Source organism: Babylonia areolata, chromosome 7, assembly GCF_041734735.1.
Source record: "Babylonia areolata isolate BAREFJ2019XMU chromosome 7, ASM4173473v1, whole genome shotgun sequence".
Classification (NCBI taxonomy): Eukaryota; Metazoa; Mollusca; class Gastropoda; order Neogastropoda; family Buccinidae; genus Babylonia; species Babylonia areolata.
Genome location: NC_134882.1, coordinates 16,104,474 through 16,128,914, shown reverse-complemented (window position 1 = coordinate 16,128,914; position 24,441 = coordinate 16,104,474). Strand labels below are relative to the sequence as shown.

General features: G+C 45.2%; 3 protein-coding genes across 3 annotated transcripts in view; 2 read left to right on the top strand and 1 right to left on the bottom strand.

The window, feature by feature from the left end:
* The first annotated feature begins 4,753 nt into the window (after positions 1 to 4,753).
* Positions 4,754 to 13,189, top strand: LOC143283743 (uncharacterized). The gene is made up of 3 exons (XM_076590044.1): positions 4,754 to 9,178; positions 10,712 to 10,902; positions 11,766 to 13,189. Exon 1 carries the CDS (start codon positions 5,132 to 5,134, stop codon positions 8,702 to 8,704), a length of 3,573 nt encoding a protein of 1,190 aa, XP_076446159.1. The 5' UTR covers positions 4,754 to 5,131; the 3' UTR covers positions 8,705 to 9,178; positions 10,712 to 10,902; positions 11,766 to 13,189.
* A 1,387-nt stretch (positions 13,190 to 14,576) lies between these two features.
* LOC143283745 (uncharacterized) lies at positions 14,577 to 15,336 on the top strand. Its single transcript, XM_076590046.1, has 2 exons — positions 14,577 to 15,158; positions 15,205 to 15,336. The coding sequence occupies exon 1, from the start codon at positions 14,706 to 14,708 to the stop codon at positions 15,141 to 15,143; it is 438 nt and encodes a 145-aa protein (XP_076446161.1). The 5' UTR covers positions 14,577 to 14,705; the 3' UTR covers positions 15,144 to 15,158; positions 15,205 to 15,336.
* Positions 15,337 to 15,471: 135 nt separating this feature from the next.
* Positions 15,472 to 24,441, bottom strand: part of LOC143283744 (STAGA complex 65 subunit gamma-like) — a 42,542-nt gene continuing 33,572 nt past the window's right edge. Inside the window, exon 10 of the mRNA XM_076590045.1 lies at positions 15,472 to 16,347. Within this exon, the coding sequence (XP_076446160.1) occupies positions 16,332 to 16,347 (16 nt within the window). The 3' untranslated portion in view covers positions 15,472 to 16,331. The remainder of the gene's footprint in view (positions 16,348 to 24,441) is intronic.

Below are 24,441 nucleotides of genomic sequence, written 5' to 3'. Positions count from 1 at the left end.
GGACGTTTTTTCAAACCTGCTAACCCGCTGCCTAATAATTATAAGCGTATGTGTGTTTGCGTGGTTGGGTGGACGTGGACGGTTTATCAGTTTTGAAAGTTTCGTCAAACGTGACGGGCTGTTTTTAAGGGTGCAGCCCGCTAAACCGGTTTAATCGGTCTTCAGTCATTTTTTTCTGTTGTGTTATTTTTTTTCCCCCACAGACATGGACTGTTTTGTTTTTTCAGGTAGCCGTCCACAGGTTTCCCCCTATACAGTGATCCTGTTAACACAAATCGAGTCAACTCTTTCAAACTGCGCTTTGGGTTTTTGGAGGTTTTTGTTTTTGTTTTGTTGTTGTTGTTGTTGTTTTTGGGAGGGGGAGGGGGGGTTGTGTGTGTCATATATTTTCACAGCACCTTGAAGGGAAATATACTTCCAAAAGACCGGTTGGTTTGGGGTTGTTGTTTTTTTGTTTGTTTTTGTTTGTTTTGTTTTTGTTTTGTTTTTGTTTTGTTGTTTGTTTGGTTTTTTTTTTGGGGGGGAGAGGGAGGGGGGGTTCTTTTGGTTTTGTTTGTTTGTTTGATTTTGTTGGGTTTTTTTTTTTTTTTTTTAAAGGTTTTTGTCCCCGTCCCTCTTCCTCCATGACCGGCAAAACATTTTAACATCAATTCAAGTAATTAAATAAATTTTTTTAAATAAAAATTAACCCCCACCCATCAACCACATCATCACTAAGATCAGCATCCCCATAGTAACATTAACACATCTCAGCTCAAAATCAAATTCAGAAAACTAAAATCACTATCACAGTAACATTAAAATCCTTATGATATAAACGGTTGAACTTCTTATCTAAAAAAGAAATACATAAAAATTACAAATAAAAAAAAGCTCTCTTCCTCCCCCTATCTCTCTTGCATTCATCCACACACATGGAGGCACGCACTCATGCGCATGCCCCAGTTCGGTGGGTGACTGTGTGTGGGTGGGTTGAGGGTGGGTGTGGTTATCCCCGCCCCACCTTTACCACCAACCGTTCATTTTCAAAACTGATACCGTATGAATAGAAGATGGGGTGCAAAAGCCGAGTGGTTAAAGCGTTGGACTCTCAGGGTTCGAATCTCGGTAACGGCGTCTGGTGGGGAGAAGGTGTGTGTGTGTGGGGGGGGGGGGGGGAGAATTTCCGCTCTCCCAGGTCAACATATCATGTGCAGACCTGCTAGTGCCTGAACCCACTTCGCCGGGTGTGTACATGCGCGCAGAAGATCAAATACGCGCGTTGAAGATCAGTAGTGTTATCCATGTCAGCATTCGGTGGGTTATGGGCTTAGTGACTAATGACCTTATCAGCTGAACTGCTGCTGGTCGTGTGTGTGTGTGTGTTTGTCTCTGTGTGTGTGTGCCGGTGTGTGTCAGTGTGTCACGGTGTGTGTGTGTGTGCGTGCGTGCGCGCGCGCGCGTGTGTGTGTGCGCGTGCGTGCGCGCGCGCATGTGCGTGCGTGCGTGTGTGTTTGCGCGCCGTGTGTGTGCGTGTGAGGGTGTGTTTGTTTGTGTTTTGGTCACACACTTGTTCTTGTATGCCTGAAAATCCCAAAGTCGAAAATTCAGCCTGTTCTAAGTTAATCCAGTACCGTCTTTAAAACATCGGAAGGAAAACACACACACACACACACACACACACACACACACACACACACACGTCGGTGTTGCAGTTGTCCCCCTTTTCTTGTCCTATACCTCATCATTTTTACATGAATGGTTTGTTTTATACAATGTTCTTACTTGGCCAGTTTTCAGTGTTGTTGTTTTTTTCTCTGTGTGTGTGTGTCTTGCGAACTGTTATCATCTGAAAAGTCGGTCACAGTTGGATTCGATCAGCATGCGATATCTACTGTTGTTGTGAAGTATTTGAGCACTGAGGAAATACAGGAACGGGTTACAAGTTCGACAGATACTAACGTGTGAGTGGTTGAGGAGACGGCAGATTTAGAGCCCCCTGTGTAAGAACAACACGTTAGAACTTCTTTTATTCCCATTGGTGTCGGGACATGACACCCAAACCTTCACAGGAAACACACACACACACTGTGACCCCCCCTCCCCTCCCACACACACACACACACACACACACACACACATACACACACACACACACACACACACACACACACACACACGACACCGCATTTGTGCCATTTCAAGCTGCCGGATACCCGCGCGCGCGTGCGCGTAATAGTGTGTGTGTGTGTGTGTGTACGTATGCGCGCACCGCGTGCTCATATAAATCATGTAGCCTGCCACCTGTGTGGCATACTTGAAAGTCTGAAGCGTTTTTATTGTGCCTTAAATTATACAATAAAAAATCTGAGGTCAGAAGTCACATGCAGTCAGGTCACTCGTACAAACGGAGACAGTCAGAGAGGACTCTCCGAGAAATTAAAGAAATCAGGTACGGCATGTTCTTCTTATCTGCCCTTGCTATTCCAGTGTGTGCGGGAGAGAATGCGTGTGCACGCACGCACGCCGCATACACACACACGTACACGAGCGCGTGCGCGCACACACACACACACACACACACACACACACACACACACGGGTGTTCAACTGAGCTGACTCACAGGCGGAGTTCAGTTTTCACGAAGCATGAAAAAGCTCTTCCTTTGGTTCAAGGTGTTGGTTGTCAATGTGTCAGTGATGCAATGCTTATTGATTAACAGCGTTTTGACACTGAATTTACCCTGCAAAAATGAACAAATCTGTGAAAAATGTTTCAAAACGACATTGGCTGATGTTTCATTATTTGTTTTTGTGCCCTTTTTTTTTGACAACATCAGACGTTTGTCTGTGAAACCCGCCCAAACTACATAAAATCCTATTTATTGTTTATTGGAAGAAAAAGATAAAAGACTGCTGTTAAAATTGAAATCCCTCGTCGCTTCCATACGTATGTCTTTTCGATTGAACTGTGTCTATTGATAGGGGGAACTAGTCAAGTACTATAGAAAATTCACATGTTCTAAATGTTGATTTGTACTATGATATGCTTGTTTGCGTTATTATTCGATTACTGGGGAAAACTGACTTGATATGTGTTTGCTTGCTTGCCAGTTAGCTTCTTTGTCCGTTCTTGACTTCATTCTATTTAGTAATGGTGTGGTGTGGTGTGGTGGTGGTGGTGGTGGTGGTGTGTGTGTGTGTGTGTGTGTGTGTGTGTGTGTGTTGTTTCTAAGCCCCACTGAGGCACGCGTGAAAAAAATCCGTGCTTTACCTTGTTGCTGGGGTCTTTAACGATCACACCGGAAAAAAAACATCGTTCATTTTATAAAGAGCAGCACGTGTAGGAAGCCGTGAGAGTTTCAGGCCTTCGAAGTCACACATGACGGGCGCCATAGCCGAATGGTTAAAGCGTTGGACTTTCAATCTGAGGGTCCCGGGTTCGAATCACGGTGACGGCGCCTGGTGGGTAAAGGGTGGAGATTTTTACGATCTCCCAGGTCAACATATGTACAGATCTGCCAGTGCCTGAACCCCCTTCGTGTGTATGCGCAAGCATAAGATCAAATACGCACGTTAAAGATCCTGTAATCCATGTCAGCGTTCGGTGGGTTATGGAAACAAGAACATACTCAGCATGCACACCCCCGAAAGCGGAGTATGGCTGCCTACATGGCGGGGTAAAAACGGTCATACACGTAAAAAGCCCACTCGCGTATATACGAGTGAACGTGGGAGTTGAAGCCCACGAACGCAGAAGAAGAAGAAGAAGAAGTCACACATGCTCAGAGAGCACAGACCATTTTGATAGGAACGGGGTTTCAGTGTACATGGACTTAATTTATTTTAGTTAACGCGGAACAGCTAACTAAAGCTGAACAGAAACTAAGTTCAGACGACCATACACAGACAGAAAACGGACTCCAAGAACTGAAGAATTGAACATTCTGTATGAAAAAACAACCACCAAAACAAAGCCTGTGAATTCACAACCGCGTTCTTTACAATGTGAGTGAAAGTAAATGATTTGTTACCAACCTTTTAACATTATTTTGTGTTTCTTGACTGGTTTTAGGAAAACTGACGGATGAACAGCACTGAAATGACTGTTCTGTGGACAGTAGGGCAACATAGAGCAGCATGATTTGACGGTGATGTGATTTACACGGCGTGAACTGTTCGTTCTGTGAACATGAAGCGGATTAAAAAAAATTTTTTTTAAATTTAATTTTTTTACTCAAATGAGTTGTTTCGTCTTCATTCTGAACAACAAGGATCTGTGTGTGTTTCCGAAAATTGACGTAACTTAGATAAACAGAAACTTCCGGTGCCTGATTTATCACACACTGTTCAGAGCCGGTTGTGGGAAGCGGGATGAGCAAGTGCAGTTGTTGTGAAAGACAGTTAGCAGACGCCGGAAGTTCGGCACCGAGGGGCGGTTACTCTCGCCAGCAAGGGAGGGGCGCTGTAAACAACGCTGGCAGGTGCTGTGGTCAGTCCGACGTAGGATAGACTCTGCGCAGTGTACACTCGACCTTCGAGCAGACAGCAACTGACCACACGCAGCTCTCAGAAGAAGCGCAGCTACAATTTCCCGCCAGTGCCTGACCAGTGACTCATCACGGCAGACATCTTGAACTTCAACGAACTTTGTAAACAAACAAGTTCGGGAACGCCTACACACCCCCACTACGAGGACAACACCCACAGACAGGCCAGCCCACCAGCATCGACCATCCTGCCCCCCAAAAAGAGAAGCAAAACGGTCAGTAGCCATTGATAATTGTCCCTCTAAAGTGTATTGCCCGATGATAGGCCATTTTGACAAATTGTTAGGGCAGTGACACTTTATAGGTGTCAGAGGTGGGATACACTCCACTATCGTTGTTTTTCGAACCCCCAGTGAATTTTTCCACGGACATTATTTTTATATTTATATTTGTTTGTGTTTTTGATTTAATTTAACCTGAAAACGGAACTTAGACTTTTGACTCAAGTTCGTGAATTATTATTTTTATTTTTGGGCAGTTCCTTTGTGTGAACTGTTATTCATATTTCTGCACAGTTCTTTTGTAACTGTTATCCAGATTCAGTACAAGTCTGTGTGAAACCCCAAATAAGTTTAAAAGAAAATTCATATCTTGTAGGAAAAATGGCTACTAGTCACAGACCGTTAGCTATCAATCAAGCCTCCCCATTGGAACTCATGCAGGTCCTTCCTGGGGTGGGCATAACAAGAGCACAGAAGTTGGTGAAGATGAGATCCAAGTTTGGACGGATTAGCCCTGGTATGCTTGAAGCAATGGTGGGCGAATTAGAGGGACCTGTCCTGGCCCACATTGACTTTGACACGCCACCATTGGAGGAGACTGAACCGATTGGTGAAGGCTCAGGGGTGGAGGGCTTCAGCCCACTCCCACCACGCCAATCCCAACGGGCTTACGTGGATGAGCCCCCTTCGGTGCCTGTGACAGTCTCAGATAGCCAGGGGCCACTGACCCCAGGGGATACTAGGGAAAGGCGCGTCCGTCCAACCCACTATGGATCCACTCCTGACTTTTGGGATGAGTCTGATCACAACAGCCGGCTATTTTCCAGTTGCGGACACCTTCCCACTTTGGGAAGGGAGGGCGCCGCTTTGGAAGACTTTGGGAACCTCCAGCGGAGGTTAGAGGAGGTTACCCAGCGGCTGAATGATTATGGTGGGCGCACCCCTCAGAGCCAGCCCCAGTACCAGGCGGGCTGGGAGAGCGATGAGGTGGTGAAGCCATTAAATGAGGGTCGAAGCGAGAGGCCCCTCCCTGGTCGTGAGTCCCAGCCATGGGACAGCAGCGACAGGGGCAGGCGGGCCTCTTCCGACCAAAATGAGGGAAATTACCCCGTTCAAGAGCCTCAGCAATGGGGCAGGGACAATAGGGGTAGGGGTGTGCATTTTGGCCGTGAGGAGAGACAGGGGTACCGTGCCCACCGCGTGTCCCCGCCTAGGGATAGTAGTGGTGATAGAGCATGGGGTCCCCTTAATTATACTCCGACCCAAAGGAGTAGTGGTGGTAGGGCATTTCGCCCCGTCTCCTTCCTCGAAAGTCGCGGAAATCCTAACCAGCTCCCAAAGAGATTGCGGTTTGATGGCAAGTCAAATTGGCTGCTGTTCAAGCAGCGATTCAACAGCTACCGCAAAGCTCTTCAGTGGACTGAGAGCGAGTGCCGCGATTACTTGGAATGGAGTCTGGAGGGCAAAGCACTTGAATATTTCACCATGACGGGCGGAGTGGGTGGAGACTCTACCACTGCTGACCTCATGGTGAAGCTGGAGAGCCGGTTTGGGAGGAGAGAGCCAGCTGAAACGGCACGGGCACGATTTTATCAGGCAGCCCAGCGCTCGGACGAGACCCTGCAGGATTGGGCTGATAGGGTGATGACCCTGGCAACTCCCGCTTTCCGGGGGCTCCCGGAGGAATTTTGCTGGACGGAAACCATCTGTCGATTCTGTCTCGGATGTGCGGATGAGGAGAGACTGGAGACACTATTGCAGAAGGTGAGCGAGGTGAAGTCACGAAGCTTGTCTGGGTCTGCTGAACCTAGGAAGTGGTTGGACGCTGCGGCAAGGACTATGCATGATCTTCAACTTCAGTCCCGAAGTTGGATTGAGCAGCATATCGCCCCTTTGCCCGCGCCACACTTCAGGAAGCCGGCCCAGCCGTATGACCCAGACAGAGCACGGCGTGATATTCGGCTGGATACGCAGCCGTGGTTGGCACCTGGTGCTGGGGAGAAAACAGAGGAAGCGGAAGGTTCTGGGGATCTCCTAGAGAGTTTAATTGAGGTTGATGTCGAAACACCAGAGTCTGTTTTGATGTCCTCCAACTCTTCAGGAGACGAGGCCCAACAGCCGTTGGGATCTGGGACTGCACAGCCAGGTCCCCGGCTCCCAGAAACTGTTTGCGAACCTCCTGTCGTACCCCCACCATCGGTTGCTGACCCGCCGCTATCCCCGAAACCTCCACTTACACCTTCCATCACAACGTCCGGGCCCCAGAGCTCTGACGTTCGTGCCCCCCATACCACGAAGGTAGTCGAACATAGGCGGGTGAAGGCACAAAGTCAGAGAATGAGGGCAAGCCAAGAGTCCTCTGGGCTCCGTGAGGAGTTGGCGGCGACTAGCTGCCCCCAAACATGGACGCCAACGTGCCCTACTCCTGGGTCTCACGACCTGGGGGCATGGGCGCATGTATCGGGGACCTCAGCAAGCCGCAGAAGACGCCGGCGAAGACGCCGTGAGGAGGTCAGGAGGCTGCAGCACGGAGCCCAGATACCAACACCTAGTATGGAAGCTTCCGGTCGCACAGTCTCCGCCACAGCGTCTGGTCTGCAGGTGGTAGCCCAGGGCCATCCTCCCTCTCCTGTGGCAACCATAGAGTATAGGAGCAGCTGTTGGGTCGCAGGGTGCGAGATGGAGGTCGGGAGCCTAAAAAACCATGCGATGGAGCGGCACATACCTGGTGTCTTTAGAGAACACCTCGACCCGACCCAGCCTTTGGTCCTGGAGTTAAGGAAGGATGCCCTAGAGCAGGTGGCAGTGTGGGTGTCCTTTGAGCGGGGGATGACGCTCCCTGAGTTAGCGAAGTTCATAAGGTGGCAGAACCGGCTGAAGGATGCGGACAATAAAATCACAGAAAGTCAGCGGGCCGCCATCGTCGCCCTGGCGCGCTTCTTGGGTGAACCAGACCCCGAAGAATGTAGACTACATCCCCTGACTTCGGTATCGGCCCTCATCCACTGGAAAGCTGCCCTCCTCATGGCCTCCAGATTGAGCCCCGGCCAACGGGAATATTGGCGTCAACGTTACGCCGACCCAACGGCTCAACTGGAGGGAAGAGACAACACCAGACCACGGGCCTTTGACGCACACTTCCATCTGGACCGTGTCATCGGCAAGATGCGGCTTGAGGCGGGCTCTAGCCTGACTGCAGTGCTGAATGGCACGTTCGTCCCAGCTGGGAAAGAGGTCCGACTAGTAGGATCGTGCGCCTCCTTCTGTGACCCCAGAACTTACCCCACGTCACAGGAGTTAGAAGCCTTCCCAGCTGAAATGGAAGTTGCTGTTGGGCTCCATCCACGACATTGTGTAGCACCACCTCAACGCGGGCAGAGCTTAGTGCCAGAGCGGCTCCGGGAGTTGGTTCAGTCCCCCAGAGTGAGAGCTTTTGGGGAAATAGGCCTGGATCACTCCCTGCCCTCACAAACCTGGCACTGGCAGATGAGCGCCTTAGAGGAGCTGCTGGGGTTCGTGGAGGCCCGCCATGTCCTCGTCCTTTATTGCCGCAGCATGGCTGAAGACAAGGGCACTGAGGCATACATGCTGCTGCTGAGGATCCTCCGGAAGCGGCGGGTGCCACAAAACCAACGGATTTGCCTCCACTGTTTCACGGGGGATCACTACGTGAGGGATGAGTGGCTGGCGGTATTTCCCAACACCTACTTCAGCTTCACCAAACGCGCCGCCCGCTTCGAACAGTACCAGGTGACCGCATTGAGGGGAATCCCAAGGGACCATCTTCTTCTCGAAACGGACGCCCCCTATTTCCCTCTAGTATCGGGGGAACGGTGGTCAGCGCCAAGCCAGCTCTACGTGGTGGCTGAAAGCGTGGCCACTCATCTCAACACCACACCAGAAGGGCTGTTGGAGGAGTCTACCACCAACGCCCTCCGGCTCTTCTCCCAGTGAGTCGAGCCAGCAGCGCCCCCCTGGACCTACAGAAGAGGACCGCTCGGGCATCTGCTAGTCTCTCCCCAAGAAAGGACCTGTCATCATAAAGATGGGGGGAGTGTTGTGAAAGACAGTTAGCAGACGCCGGAAGTTCGGCACCAAGGGGCGGTTACTCTCGCCAGCAAGGGAGGGGTGCTGTAAACAACGCTGGCAGGTGCTGTGGTCAGTCTGACGTAGGATAGACTCTGCACAGTGTACACTTGACCTTCGAGCAGACAACTGACCACACGCAGCTCTCAGAAGAAGCCCAGCTACAATTTCCCTCCAGTGCTTGACCAGTGACTCATCACGGCAGACATCTTGAACTTCAACGAACTTTGTAAACAAACAAGTTCGGGAACGCCCACACACCCCCACTACGAGGACGACACCCACAGACAGGCCAGCCCACCAGCATCAACCATCCTGCCCCCCAAAAAGAGAAGCAAAACGGTCAGTAGCCATTCAAAATTGTCCCTCTAAAGTGTATTGCTCGATGATAGGCCATTTTGACAAATTGTTAGGGCAGTGACACTTTACAGTGTACACACGATTCGTCGTCATGCACGGAATAATTTTGTTTCGATATTACTTTCCGCCAAAGAGGACTGAAGCAGACTTTCAAATATTACAGAATCTTCGCCCACGGAAGCAAGGTGAAGTGTGTTTCTCCCCACTCCCCCAACCTCTCCCCTAACCCCCCCCCCCCCACCCCCACCCGTTGTGTTGTGTCCAGCCACTGAACAATCATACACGCAACTTTTCGGAGTTTCCGTCCAGTGCAGTGTTTCTGGATCTGGATCTGGATGCATACGTCACAGGAGCCAATCAACGGCTCTAAACACGACGGAAATTTGTTTTATGTTTTAGTCCCAATCTTTCAGTACCTCCTGGCAACAGAGAGTTGTTGTATTGGGAGCATGCACGTACATCAAAGGGTTTTCAGTCTACCTGCATCCTTCCATCTGATGTGCTCCCCACATCCGGCCCCCCTGGGAAGACGAGGGTGGTAGTTGTGAGGGAAGTCACTCTCCCTAATCTTTCTATCATAAGGCATTCATTGTTACTTCCCCTCAGCCCCATTTCTTCCCTTGCACTGTCTCCCGTTTCCATGACGGGGAAAGTTTTAAATTGGTTAATGACATCATTTTGTAATTTTCACTTTACATTTCTTCCCCTCCTCTCTTATATTGGCCGCCTTTACGCTATCCGAGAGGGGAAGAAATTATATTACCATGTCATTAACCAGTTTACAACTTTTTCCGACTTTGAAAGGAAAGGCCATGGGTACGGAGAAAATGTGGATATTGCTAAAATTATTTGATGTAATTAAATTATGGTCATCTTTTAAATTGGCAGTTTCTGAATGTAAACACCCACATTGCAGCCAACAACATAAAATAACAAAAAAATGTTGCAAAACCTTTTCTCAGTATGTATCCTTTAATTTACGGTTACTGCCAGTACACAAATTTGGAATGATGGTCCATGAAAGACCATGGATAACAGAGCATGGATTTCTAAACTTACAAAAATTTCTAAAATAAAAATTAGGCTGAGCCTATCAACGGGTTTACTTCCTCTAATTTGACGAGTTCTTTCGAGAAAGATTCCGTTGTATGCATGCACATGACATCTCTGAAACAGCTGTGTACTGGGTTCCTGAGGATCTGAAATGTAACCTGCTTTCGCCACTGTTGACATTTACAGTTGTTGTACCATGTGTGTGTGTGTGTGTGCGCATGTGCGTGCATCCCTGTGTGTGTGTGTGTTTCCCTGTTTATGTAACAAATTTATTTTGCCAAGCATTGATTCAACAGTGTCACACACTGTATGTGATAACGGATGGCTTTTTGTGTGTGTATGTGGTGTTGGTGCATGAATTGTGAGCGGAGTGTATACACTGAGTTGCATTGTGCAATATTATGCCCTGTATGATAATACATCATACATGAAAATAATACATAGTGTTGTACTGTTGGTCAGACCTTTGAGCTTGCACTCTAGGAGAGAGCGTCACCCAGACACCAGTGACGGGGATGACCATTATGGAGCAGGACGTGCTGAGTGCAGAACGGAGAGAGGGAAGGACAGTGGTGACCCGGGACAGTGACACCTGTCATCGAGGCCAGCTCCACACATCAACTGCCCGTGCAAGACAACACTGTTCTCCAAAGGTCAGTCCACACATGGCAGTTCATTCTGTGGTTCTGGCGGCATCGCCGTTCAGCGGAATGGTCAGTCTGGGTGTTCTAAGAGGTGGTGATGTGTCAGTGTAAACTCTGAGGGGGCAGTTCTCACAGGACATCTTTTGGTATCATTTTTGTTTGTTTTTCTCCTTTGCATTTCATCTTCATCTGTCAAGACTGTGCCATCTCGATCTGAGAAATCGACACTATGACCATTTACCACTGACCATACATATTTACCAGAAGAAAAGGCAAATTAGGAGTTGACCCATTACCCAGAGTAGTGAACAAGGAATTCCATCTTTGAGGAATATTCCTGCCGGTTTTTTTGTTTTTTGCTTTGTAGTTGTTGTTTTTTTTAATGTGCTCTGTCATATATGTGGAGTGATGGCCTGGAGGTAATGCATCCGCATAGGAAGCGAGAGAATCTGAGCGCGCTGGTTTGAATCATGGCTCAGCCGCCGATATTTTCTCCCCCCTCCACTTGACCTTGAGTGGTGGTCTGGATGCTAGTCGTTCGGATGAGACGATAAACCAAGGTCCCATGTGCAGCATGCACTTAGCACACGTAAAAGAACCCACAGCAATAAAAGGGTTGTTCTTGGCAAAAATATGTAGAAAAATCCACTTCGATAGGAAAAACTAATAAAACTGCATGCAGGGGGGAAAAAAAAAAGGGTGGCGCTGTTGTGTAGCGATGTGCTCTCCCTGGGGAGAGCAGCCTGAATTTCACACAGAGTGTTGTGTTAAAAAGAAATAAAAATATTTCAGTATATTTGTGAGTATTCTATTCATTACTCAGTAAAATGTATCTATTTTCATCTAATGTATTTTATCTGTTTGCTGTGCAGAGGTGAAGCAGAGTACGAGAGCCACCAGAGACGACGCATCAGAATGGAATGGAAGAATGGACCTCTACAGCTGGAACATGACAGTCCAGCATCATGTTGCACAAGGGGGTGCTGTATCATTGGACTGGAACATGGAAGTGTGAGAAAATGGTTCATTCCGTTCTGGATCCCTGAGAAAGACTGGGTGTCAGGATGTCACTGCACCTCTTCCAGACAGACATCATTGGACCTCTGCTGCACGTGTGATGCTTTGAAAAAATGTTGTGAACAGTCAATGACAAATCTGTAGATGGACATGGGCATTGCAGGCAATGTCGGAGAAGTTAGTTTGGACAGTGACAGCAGTTTTTGAAGGGGAGAGACACTGAAGTATGGATTTCTGTTTTTCTTTTTTGCCTATACAATCCTGACAGTGTCAGTGCCCACCAAATTTTGTCAGTGGGTTTGAATTCATGATAACTGAACTGTTCATGTAACGGGACAAGGCAGTGCCAGACTTGACAGGTAGAGATAAGCAAGTTTGAAACGGTCCCCAAAATGTGCAGCATTTTATGCCACTCTCATCGTAACCCGTTGTTTTTTTGTCCCCCGCCCCCATCCACGCCTGTGGTGGGTTCCCGTCAGTTTTCGGTGAAGGCAGTCACAGGGAACCATCGTTGGAGGGACGTGGTAGTGGTCTCTACTCTGGGGGTCACATGCAAGCATTCATTGTCTCCAGTGAAAGGGGGCTTAGTGGGTTGTGTCCTGCATGTGTTGGCTCAGACCAGGCACTACTGCACACCTTTCCAAGTGACTTAACAGCAGCAGTGCCTAACAAAAGTAGTTCTCTGAACTGTGGTGGCACTTGGAGCGAGTCAGATGCACCCCCCACCCACAAAAAAGTTTTGAAAATGGGAAGCAGGATATAGGCACCAATGGAAGGTTCATCAGCAAGAAAATGTGTGCTTGTGCATGCTGTGTGTGTGCGCACGAGAGAGAACAATTCTTAATACATGCACAGAGCTGGTGTACTTCCCACTTGCCTTTGAACCTGCCTGCCCTTCATTTTCCTAACGTCTATTTTCAGTGGTGGTATGGGTGCTAGTCCTTTGCAACAATTAAGTTGACCCACCCACCTTCAAATGAATTTTTCCACATTTGCTAGAAAATAATTTGAAGGTGGGTTGGTCAGTTTTGAACTGTCACTGACATTGGTCAATTCAGTGGTCTTCATTTAATGTATGAGATTGGAAAGGTGTAGGCCACTGGGTTGTTGCTTTCAATGGCATGTTCATTTGCGGAATATGAACATTTCTAATTCCAGGCTGCTCCCTGGAGACTAGCACTCGTACCACCACTGAAAATGATAGAACTGGCAGGTTTTGAAATCCATTTTCTTGGGGGAGGAACGGCAGATTCACAAAGTTGGACTTATTCAAGTTATGCTTGTGATTTTGCCTTACTTGTTATTAGAAAAAATATATTTAAAAAAAGGGGGGGGGAAGGAAATGCCACCAAATATATACGGAGTCCAATTTTGTGAAATGGTCATCGTTCCTCTTAATTTTTTTTTTTTTTGATACTGTATTTACAATAAAGACAATCCACATCCATTTGGTGTTCTCTTTATTTCCCCCCAACCACTGCTTGAAAACACATTGCCATGGGTTATTGGGACCTTCAAAAGCTCGTGTGTCGAGGGAATCAAAACCCAGTGACTGAGCTTAAAAATTGAAAAACCAAGTTCATGGAAACATTACATTTACAAAATGACTAAACGTGCATCTAAACCAAAAAAAACAGAACCTGTCCTTCCTCACTAAAGCACCACTTTTCTTTTTCCCCATGACGATGTGCTTCCTGCAGGCCAAGGGAAACAACTGGTGTCAGGACCAGGTCCTGGACCAGTCCTTTTTTGAAAGCTGCTAAGGTGCAAATCCCCAAAATTGAAAATCCATTTCTAACGCAACAAATTTACTCTAAAACAGTATTATTTCAAAAATATAACAAATTTACAAACACTTCTCTCACAAAATCATCATTCACACAATGTAAAATTAGATTTACTTGAATACATTTCAGGCACTGAACAAATTTTGTACATCAAATGTACCTCAACATAAATAAAATGTGATACTCGAGTCCAGTCAAAGCACCAACACAAAACAGTCCATGTTGTGAGAAGGGTGAAGACAAGCAGAATGGAGTTTCACTGGCCCAACCCACACCGGACAAGGGCTGCTGGGGCATCACTCTGCCCTGTGTGACGCGCACAAGGAAGCCAAGAGTCTGAAGAACTGGACACTCCTCCGCTTCCTTCCATTCTCTATACACAGCAAAAGCAGGCTGGTGTAGAGTCCCCACTCTGTCCTGTGTCCTGGAACACAGTTTCTGAGTCACTCCCACTCCACTAGGAGTTGGGGGTATAGTGATATGGGGACGGGACAGAACAGGGATGAAAAAAACCAGCAGCTGGCCTGTCATCCTTTACACAACATGGGTCCTGTCGGATACTGTTGGTGGAAGTCCTGCAACACCACACCTGCCGATTTGTCTGGATGAGCACTGCACTGCAAGGAGTCTGTAATGGGCACAGTCACTTGAGGACTCGGTCATGGGCAGAGTCTCTGGAGGACTCTGTCAGGGGCACAGTCTCTGGAGGACTATGTCACGGGCACAGTCTCTGGAGGACTCTGTCATGGGCACAGTCTCACAGGCACAGTCTCTGGATGACTCTGTCATGGGCACAGTCTCACAGGCACAGTCTCTGGAGGACTCTGTCATGGGCACAGTCTCACAGGCACAGTCTCTGGATGACTCTGTCATGGGCACAGTCTCTGGAGGACTGTCAGGGACACAGTCTCATGGGCACAGTCTCTGGAGGACTCTTGTCATGGGCACAGTCTCTGGAGGACTCTGTCAGGGGCACAGTCTCTGGAGGACCGTCAGGGACACAGTCTCATGGGCACAGTCTCTGGAGGACTTTCAGGGACACAGTCTCATGGGCACAGTCTCTGGAGGACTCTGTCAGGGGCACAGTCTTACGGGCACAGTCTCTGGAGGACTTTGTCAGGGGCACAGTCTCACGGGCACAGTCTCTGGAGGACTCTGTCAGGGGCACAGTCTCACGGGGACTTTGTCAGGGGCACAGTCTCTGGAGGACTCTGTCAGGGACACAGTATCTGGAGGACTCCTGTCACGGGCACACTACCTGGAGGACTCTGTCACGGGCACAGCCTCTGGAGGACTCCTGTCAGGGGCACACTATCTGGAGGACTCCTGTCACGGGCACACTATCTGGAGGACTCTGTCACGGGCAGTCTCTGGAGGACTCTGTCACGGGCAGTCTCTGGAGGACTCTGTCACGGGCAGTCTCTGGAGGATGGGCACAGTCTGTAGAGGACTCTGTCACGGGTACAGTCTCTGTCATGGGCACAGTCTGTGGAGGACTCTGTCACAGGTACAGTCTCTGTCATGGGCACAGTCTGTGGAGGACTCTGTCATAGGCACAGTCTCCTCTCATCAAGGCACACCAGCAATCCGACAGTGACACCAGAACTCACTGGTCGTCCAAGTAAACATGTGGCACCGCAACCTGGAAGCAGACGTGAAGAGAACAGGCCGCACCTGGGGACAGCTGGAGCAACTGGCACAGGACCAGGATGGCTGCAGAGTGCTTGTTGGTGGCCTGTGTCACAGGCGGGTCAACATGCGTAGGTGAGAGAGAACTCGTCTTCATCCTCACAAGGCCCCAGCCACTGCCACCCTTGTGCCTTCCAACACGCAGGTGTCTGCAGAGACCCACACTTTGGCACACAACTGACAGACCTGGAGGAGTCTGGTAAACAGTTCTGTGAAGTGCTCCAATGAGTTCACACAGCTGGGGAAGGAGGAAGAGGAGAACGCACTGGTCCTCTTCAGACAAGTGGAGGCAGGCTTACAAAAAACCTCTTCATAAATCATCATTGACAGGATAGATTGTGGAATGACTAGATTGAATGATGTTCTGAGAAACAAAATACATTATGAAAAAATAACACAAAGAATACATGAAAAATGGTATGCACGATTATCAAATACAAAACTTTCAAGTTGTAAAATTCCAAACATACAAAACAACCAAAATACAACCATTTAAGTAGTAAAATAACCAAATGAAATACAAACATTTAGGTATTAAAATGACATACATTCATTGTCATAAAATATGAAGCAAGAGGAGTTAAGAAAAAGAAAAGAAAATAGGCAGACAACTTCCAGTGTTCTCTTGTTTGAGTGCATATACCACAGCTGTGACATCACAGATCCTGAACGTCTGCTTCAACGCTGGCTTCATATCACCACTGACATGCACCACTTGACTCACTAACACCTGAGGTAGTCAAAACTAAAACATGGCATAGGCCGTCCTCAGAAAGCCTGCTCAGCAAGTCTTGGAGCCACAGTCCACAGAATTTCCGACGTCAAGCAGTGGCTGAGATCCATGCACCTCCAACAAAACACCTCCAGCCTCTCGGCATAAACCAGGGAAAAAAACTCAGCTGCCTTTCCTGGTGCAAGGTGTCTGCCCACAACCTCTCCTCTTCTTCATGAGGTGGTTTTCCTGCACACAAAGAACAACACTGAATGTTGACATTGTTGCTTAAAGTCCAGCTGACAGCACAGGGTCATATCAGGAATAAAAACACTGAAATTTGAAAAGAATTACAAAGAAAAAATCGGTGGTGGTGGTGGTGGAGGACGGGGTATAAGAAAAGTTCTATTGGAGAGTGATAATCACGGGGTATAAGAAAAGTTCTACTGGAGAGTGATAATCAAGATCACTATACACACAGTCATGCAGGTGACAAAAATCCAAATTATGGATTTGCCCATGTTTCCCAGGGCTGGAAACTGACATTTCATTCTAAAATCTAAAGCATGAAAATCACAGAGATTAAAAAACACACAAATAATGCTAGCAAACAGATACATGCTATTTCATCTTGTTCTCCTCAAGAGTTCTGAACTCTTTATAGACAGTGGGGCATTACCCAGCTACACTGTTAATGGTCTCAATATTTTGGGGAAGCCCAACCCTCTCCTGATAGGATTTTGTCAGGTTCCGTTCACTCCCCACATGTGGCAGGTAGTACTGGGTTTCATGGTTACTAGTAGCAGAGGAGAGCCTCAGACCTGACAAACTGCATCAGCCAGTCCAAAACATATCTTCTGTTCTGTATGAAACGACTTTGTTGAACCAAAATGTTGTGTGCTCGATTGCTGGGTGGTGGAGGGTTTTTTCATGATTGGTGAGGATTCTATAACAAAAACTGTAAATTTCTCAGTCAAAACTCCATGGAGGCGAGAAAGCAGACCACAGAAAAAAAGGATATAATTATGACTCCGCCACATATATGCTCAAGTTTATTCCAGTTACATCAAGCCTTTTGAAAATTCCCATACCAAGCAAAAGCCAAACTGAATCATAAACATGTCTGCTCCGCAACTGATGAAAGAGACTGGTCAATATCTTGGTGTATTGATGTTCATTTTTCATCACTTTTTCAGTTTTTGTCTGCCTGTTTCTTTTAAATGCATTATGCTGTTTTCGAATTGAACTTCTCAAGGCGTTTGTTTTCCACAGCCTGAAGTCAAACATTTTCCCAAGACGTCTCCAAGCCTGGAAATGGTTCTTTTTTCATGACTTTCGGGGATTTCCAGGCTTCTTTGACTCTGTACAAACTGTGTTGTCTTAACATTTCTATTCATTGTGCACTAAGTATAGCTCCTTAAACTTTAGACAAATATAACTATTTGTAGAAGAAAGACAAAACTAATCCAGCTATGATCTGAAAAAGATGTGAAAACCAGATTTCTGGAATATCCACATTAACATGCATCTGTAAAAACTAGATGAGCGAAAATACTAATTCTGTAACAGAATACATTTCTTGCACTGTTCCTTTTCCTGTTATACAGAGTGAGTGTACATTTCATAAATGTATGAATGTCCAGATGAATCATGTACATTTTCCAGTGTAGTATGTAACTATGGGGTTCCATTTATTTAATTCAATCTTATCTATGTTATTCTATCATCATCTTTTCAGATGGGAGGTAACTTTGAATAAAATAAATGGACTGATTGCTTTTTATTGACTTTTTTTTTTTTTTTAATACTTTTTATACACTAATATAGGTAATGTTTCTTCTTTTTTCTATGTAGACTGTGTTGCTGGAATCATCCAGTCTTGGTTGCTTGTGTGTCTGTCTGTCTGTCTGTGTCTGTGTGTGTGAGAGAGAGAGAGAGTGACACTTTCAATAATTTCTCTGCAACTGCAAGTGGCTTCGTCGACAACTTTGGCAGGACAGAACTTATGAATAAACCTTTCTAGTCATCCCTTCAAGACTATGATGCTAGCAAGATCACAGCTTGGCAAAACAGAAGAAAAACAACTCGATTGAGCTCACGTCTAGCATCTAATTTTCTTCACAAGTATTGTGGCTGGCCAAAGTGACAGCATTATTCGTACTGAAATTCAAGGTCTAGGGCATAATGGAGGAAAGAAGAAAAAAGTGACAAAACTTTTTGAGTTTTCATTCTGCTTTCTGGATATGGTTAAAAAGTATTATTTAAAAAAAAAAATTTTTTTTAATTTTTTTTTAAAAACACACACACACACAAAAACTACATCACTGTGTGCAAATATAAAGTCCTGTAGTTAGGTGTGTTTTCCAGTGATCTTTATCCTGTTCTTTTATTACTTAAACCCGATTGAGAACACCACATGCGAGTCTTGAAACCTTACTTTCCATGTACGTTTCTGTTTCTTGATCTTAATTAAAAATAATAAAAGAATCTCAATCGGCAAGCTTAGTTTTTTTTCTGAGTTTGGCATTTCAGGAGTTCTCTGGGTTTAGAAATCTGGATGCAAGACTTGTTTTACAAAAACAACAAAAGAGTTTAAAGTATTCCAGGCACAAAAGGTTGCTATGATCCAAGGGGTATGTTCTTTAAAAAAATTTTTTTTTAAAAATTAAAAAAAAACCCAAAGCAAATCAAAAACACTAAATATTTAATTTATAATGGTCAACATGTGTGGGAATTGCAATGAATTGATGTTTTGTGGGGTTTTTGTTTTGTTTTTGTAGGTGTGTTTGTGTTTTTTTTGTTTTTTGTTGTTTTTTTTGCACAGATTTGCTAACCATTGTGCATAAATGTCTAAGCCTGCATGCAAAAGAAATGCATTATTTTCCTTGTTAAATATATTCAGTTCAGCTGATCAAGTTGAAAAGGCAGACAAGCTGTGGTGGATTTTTCCGATGCTCATGCAGCAACAGATCACCTGACATTTTAAGTGGAGAAGCATAAATAATGGTGTGTTTGTCAGCAAAACAAGTCATGCCACAACAAAGAAAACCTGGAGAAGCAGACAGAGGAATACCCCCGAAAACGGAGTATGGCTGCCTAAATGGCGGGGGTAAAAACGGTCATACACGTAAAAGCCCACTCACGTACATACGAGTGAACGTGGGAGTTGAAGCCCACGAACGCAGAAGAAGAAGAAGACAGAGGAATGACCTCAGCATGTATCCGGGATGGAGCGAAGCTGAGAGAATACTGACAAACACACCATTATTTCATGCATGTACTGCAACAGTTCACCTGAACTTTTAACTCATTCAATCCCGGGGAGTTTACAGCGTTATTGGTGAGGGAAAAAAAACACAGAAAATATCCAGTTCTTCCTCCAGTACTGACGAGGAAAAAATACAGAAAACATGCTGTTTTTCCTCCAATACTGACGAGGAAAAAAGCACAGAAAACATGCTGTATTTCCTCCAATGCTGAGGAAAAAAATACAGAAAACATACTATATTTCTTCCAATGCTGATGAGGAAAAAATACAGAAAACACTGTATTTCTTCCAATGCTGATGAGGAAAAAATACAGAAAACGTACTGTATTTCCTCCAATGCTGACAAGGAAAAAATACAGAAAACATGCTGTATTTCCTCCAATACTGACAAGGAAAAAAGCACAGAAAACATGCTGTATTTCCTCCAATACTGACGAGGAAAAAATACAGAAAACACTGTATTTCCTCCAATACTGACGAGGAAAAAAGCACAGAAAACATACTGTATTTCCTCTAATACTGACGAGGAAAAAATACAGAAAACATACTGTATTTCCTCCATATTACTTGTGGACACATCCAGAAATACTGTACAAGTTCAGTTCCTTTCTTTACAGTTTATGCGTGTGTAGGAACGTGAAAACTGTTTAAGTGACATGGAATTTGATATCAGAGCAATGTTTGGGTGTTAGGGGCTCAATGAATTTAGTGCAGAAGCATAAATAATTTTGTGTGTGTCAGTAAAGCAGTCATGCAGTGACAAAGAAAACCTGCAGATGCAGACAGAAGAAAGGCCTCAGCAAGGAGCCTGGATGTGGCAGAATACCGACAAGCATACAATTATTTATGTGTCCACTTAAAATCATTTTCCCCTCAAGGCCTGACTAAGTGTGTTGTACTGTTTGTCAAGCATCTGCTTGACATCTGGATGTGTTGCCTATAAAGACTGATCTTCTGCGTTCGTGGGCTGCAACTCCCACGTTCACTCGTATGTACATGAGTGGGCTTTTACGTGTATGACTGTTTTTACCCCACCATGCAGGCAGCCATACTCCGTTTTCGGGGGTGTGCATGCTGGGTATGTTGTTTCCAGAACCCATCGAATGCTGACATGGATTACAGGATCTTTAACGTGCGTATTTGATCTTCTGCTTGCATATACACACGAAGGGGGTTCAGGCACTAGCAGGTCTGCACATATGTTGACCTGGGAGATCATAAAAATCTCCACCCTTCACCCACCAGGCGCCGTCACCGTGATTCGAACCCGGGACCCTCAGATTGACAGTCCAACGCTTTAACCACTCGGCTATTGCGCCCGTCTGAAGATTGATCTGAATTAGTGACACCTTGACCAACCGAACTTCAAAACAACTGCACTGTTCATGGGAATGCCCCACTTTGCACATGCAGGTAAATATACCCCTTCACTTGTTTCTTTTCATTAACAGGATCAGCAAAACTGGAACCAATTTCTCAAGAAAATCTACATTTCTTTTGCATGTGCTCGAAGGTAAACGAATAATGTGCACTTAAAAACATGTCCATTCAATCTAATATCCCCACACAGACATTTCTGGGTTTAAGGGGTATTTAGTGTTTCTATTTATTTGTTCATTCTTTACACATTTTTTTTTCTTTCCATTTTTCATTCTTTCACAAGCACGAGAAAGAATAAATATTGTACTTTGGTGATGTGTTGGTCATCTTGTGTACATGAGAATATATGCAACCATACGCACACAGACTTCCACCACTCCAGCAGAAATCTAAGAGATACAGCAAGTGTGTACGTGTCATTCAGTTTGATATGCTATTTGTGAAGTCTAGCTTTTAACACAATACTGACATGGATGAATTTGTCTTACATTAATGTCAATAATTTTTGTCTTGATTTAAAATTCATGTAGACTGAGCCAGATGTGACTGTCATTTTACATTACTGTAACTTTTTAACAATATTTTGAATTCTCTTCAACTTGTTTCCAAGAACTAAAAGGTAATCAACCCTTAACGGCCCTTATTCAGTTGGCTGGCCAGTGGGCTAATTGCAACATGATTTTTGCTGTGCATATAGGAGTTCTGTCTGCTCTGTGTATATAGCAAATGTATTTATGGTCATGTGTTTCCTTTGGCATTTGTTAGCTACGACTACCAATCATGGGAAAAATGATCCTAAATACTGTGAAACTGTCCATAAATAACGTAAAAATGTATCATTGGTGTTTCAGTTTCTTGAGGAGGCATCAATGTGTTCTGACAAAGCCATACACGCTACACCACATCTTCCAGGCTATGCCCGACAGCAGCTTAACACAATGTGTTCTGACAAAGCCATACACGCTACACCACATCTTCCAGGCTGATGCCCGACAGCAGCTTAACACAATGTGTTCTGACAAAGCCATACACGCTACACCACATCTTCCAGGCTGATGCCTGACAGCAGCTTGACACAATGTGTTCTGACAAAGCCATACACGCTACACCACATGTTCCAGGCTATGCCCGATAGCAGCTTAACACAATGTGTTCTGACAAAGCCATACACGCTACACCACATCTTCCAGGCTACCCCCGACAGCAGCTTAACACAATGTGTTCTGACAAAGCCATACACGCTACACCACATGTTCCAGGCTGATGCCTGACAGCAGCTTGACACAATGTGTTCTGACAAAGCCATACACGCTACACCACATGTTCTAGGCTATGCCTGACAGCAGCTTGACACAATGTGTTCTGACAAAGCCATACACGCTACACCACATCTTCCAGGCTGATGCCCGACAGCAGCTTGACACAATGTGTTCTGACAAAGCCATACACGCTACACCACATCTTCCAGGCTATGCCTGACAGCAGCTTGACACAATGTGTTCTGACAAAGCCATACACGCTACACCACATCTTCCAGGCTGATGCCCGACAGCAGCTTGACGCAATGCGCCAGTCAGGCCTTGAGTGCCTGCATATTTCTTTGTGTGCCTATCAGTGGATTTCTTCTACAGAATTTTGCCAGAGGACAACACTGATGATGCTATGCGTTATTTTTCAGTGTGCCAAGTGTGTGCTGCTCACAGGACCTTGGTTCATCATCTCTGAAATCTCAAGGCAACGGGAAAACTAAATTATTAAAGTTCATACCACCATTGGCAGAAACGAGACAAAACTATAATCTGGAGTGGAGTGGAGTGATGGCCTAGAGGTAACGCATCCGCCTAGGAAGTGAGAGAATCTCAGCCGCCGATATTTTCTCCCCCTCCACTAGACCTTGAGTGGTGGTCTGGGCGCTAGTCATTCGGATGAGATGATAAACCGAGGTCCCGTGTGCAGCATGCACTTAGTGCACGTAAAAGAACCCACGGCAACAAAAGGGTTGTTCCTGGCAAAATTCTGTAGAAAAATCCATTTCGATAGAAAAAACAAGTAACACTGCAAGCAAGAAAAAAAAAAAAAAAAAAAAAAAAAAAAAGGGTGGTGCTGTAGTGTAGCGATGTGCTCTCCCTGGAGACAGCAGCCTGAATTTCACACAGAGAAATCTGTTGTGATAAAAAGAGAAAAATACAAATATAAATCTCACAAGACAAATCGGAATTGCATACAATAGACAGGTGTAATGATTTATGCACAAGTATGCAGTGCACACATTCTTGTATATGAAAAAAAAAAGGAAAAAGGTATGTTTCAATTCAACTGTATACATCGAGATTAAAAATTTAAAAAAAAAAAAAAAAGGGTAGGGATCCTCTTTACTAAACAGGTCTGTCCAATTTTGATTACATCATTAATTCGATCCAGATGCAATTACAGTGTAATCAGGTCACAACCTTTATCATCTTTTACCTTTGTGACTGCAAGAAACATTTCACACATGGTCTTACTGGCGTTTCTTCTCGTAATGCTCGATAAATTTCATCACTGCATTACCTGACATATGGACTTGTGCCAACAACCTCTGTAGCTGCCCTTACCATGGTTTAAAGTCTACGATTCACTTTGCCTGAACTGATAATCACTGTATATGGTGATGTCACAAAATATGGCACAACAACAAACAGTACAAAACATCTTGGTAAGAAAAAAACTGTCAAAATATGGTATAGCAACAAATCCTGTCAAAATGTGGCTGAACATAAAGAAAGAAAGAAACCTGTCAAAATATGATGCAGCAACAATTGCTGTCAAAATATGGTATAGCAACATGCACAACCGACCACATAGGAAAGAAAAATCTGGAAAAATGAAATCATGGTGCTTAGAGCCTCGCCGACCACTAAGGCCATCTCAAGGCTATCGCATAACACTGTCAAAACATGGTATGACAACAAAAGCTGTCAAAATATGGTATTCCAAAAAATACAATCTGACACATACATAATAAAAAAAACAAAAAAACTGTCAAAATATGAGTAAAAATATGTATAACAAAGATATTCCAACACCTGAAAAAGAAAAATCTGTCAAAATGTGTCAAAATATGGAAAAACAAACATAATAAACCAACAAAGAAAGAAAAATGTCAGAATATGGTATCACAACACAAACACAACAGACTCGACCACTTTGGTGGCAGTGTTTACAATCCTGCTGAGCTGTAGTTCCAGACGTGCCCACCCCAAAATCAGACCCCACCCCAGAATCAGACCGTCAGGGCCAAAGCCAAAAATGCCCAGAACAAACCAAAATTACCAGTAACATCAAATGACATTAATTTTGCTTGCTGCCACAAAACAGTGCATACATGGGTAAAAAAAAGTCTGAGCTTGTTGCACAGCTGTAGATGACTATCACATTGATTTTGCAGTGTTACACTGCTTAGTCTTTTCAGTGTGTTTCACACGTGTTTCTGTTAGTCTTATGTAGTTATCTAAATTAAAACATCCTGAGAAAATGCTGGAGCATGCATGTCTTAGCTGCCATTGAGATCTGAAAGAATTGACTGCACACTTCTTTCTTATCATGGAACGGCCACGTCTTTTTCATCATGTGACAGTTTTGATTCAAAATTAAACAGTGAGGCCAAAAGAGTAAAGTATAAAACAATAATAAAGAGAAGTAAAAGTCTCTCTATT

Excerpts from the sequence above, each read along its gene's own strand:
- LOC143283743 (XM_076590044.1), top strand. The coding sequence starts at position 5,132 with ATGGCTACTAGTCACAGACCGTTAGCTATCAATCAAGCCTCCCCATTG.
- LOC143283745 (XM_076590046.1), top strand. The coding sequence starts at position 14,706 with ATGGGCACAGTCTCTGGAGGACTTTCAGGGACACAGTCTCATGGGCAC.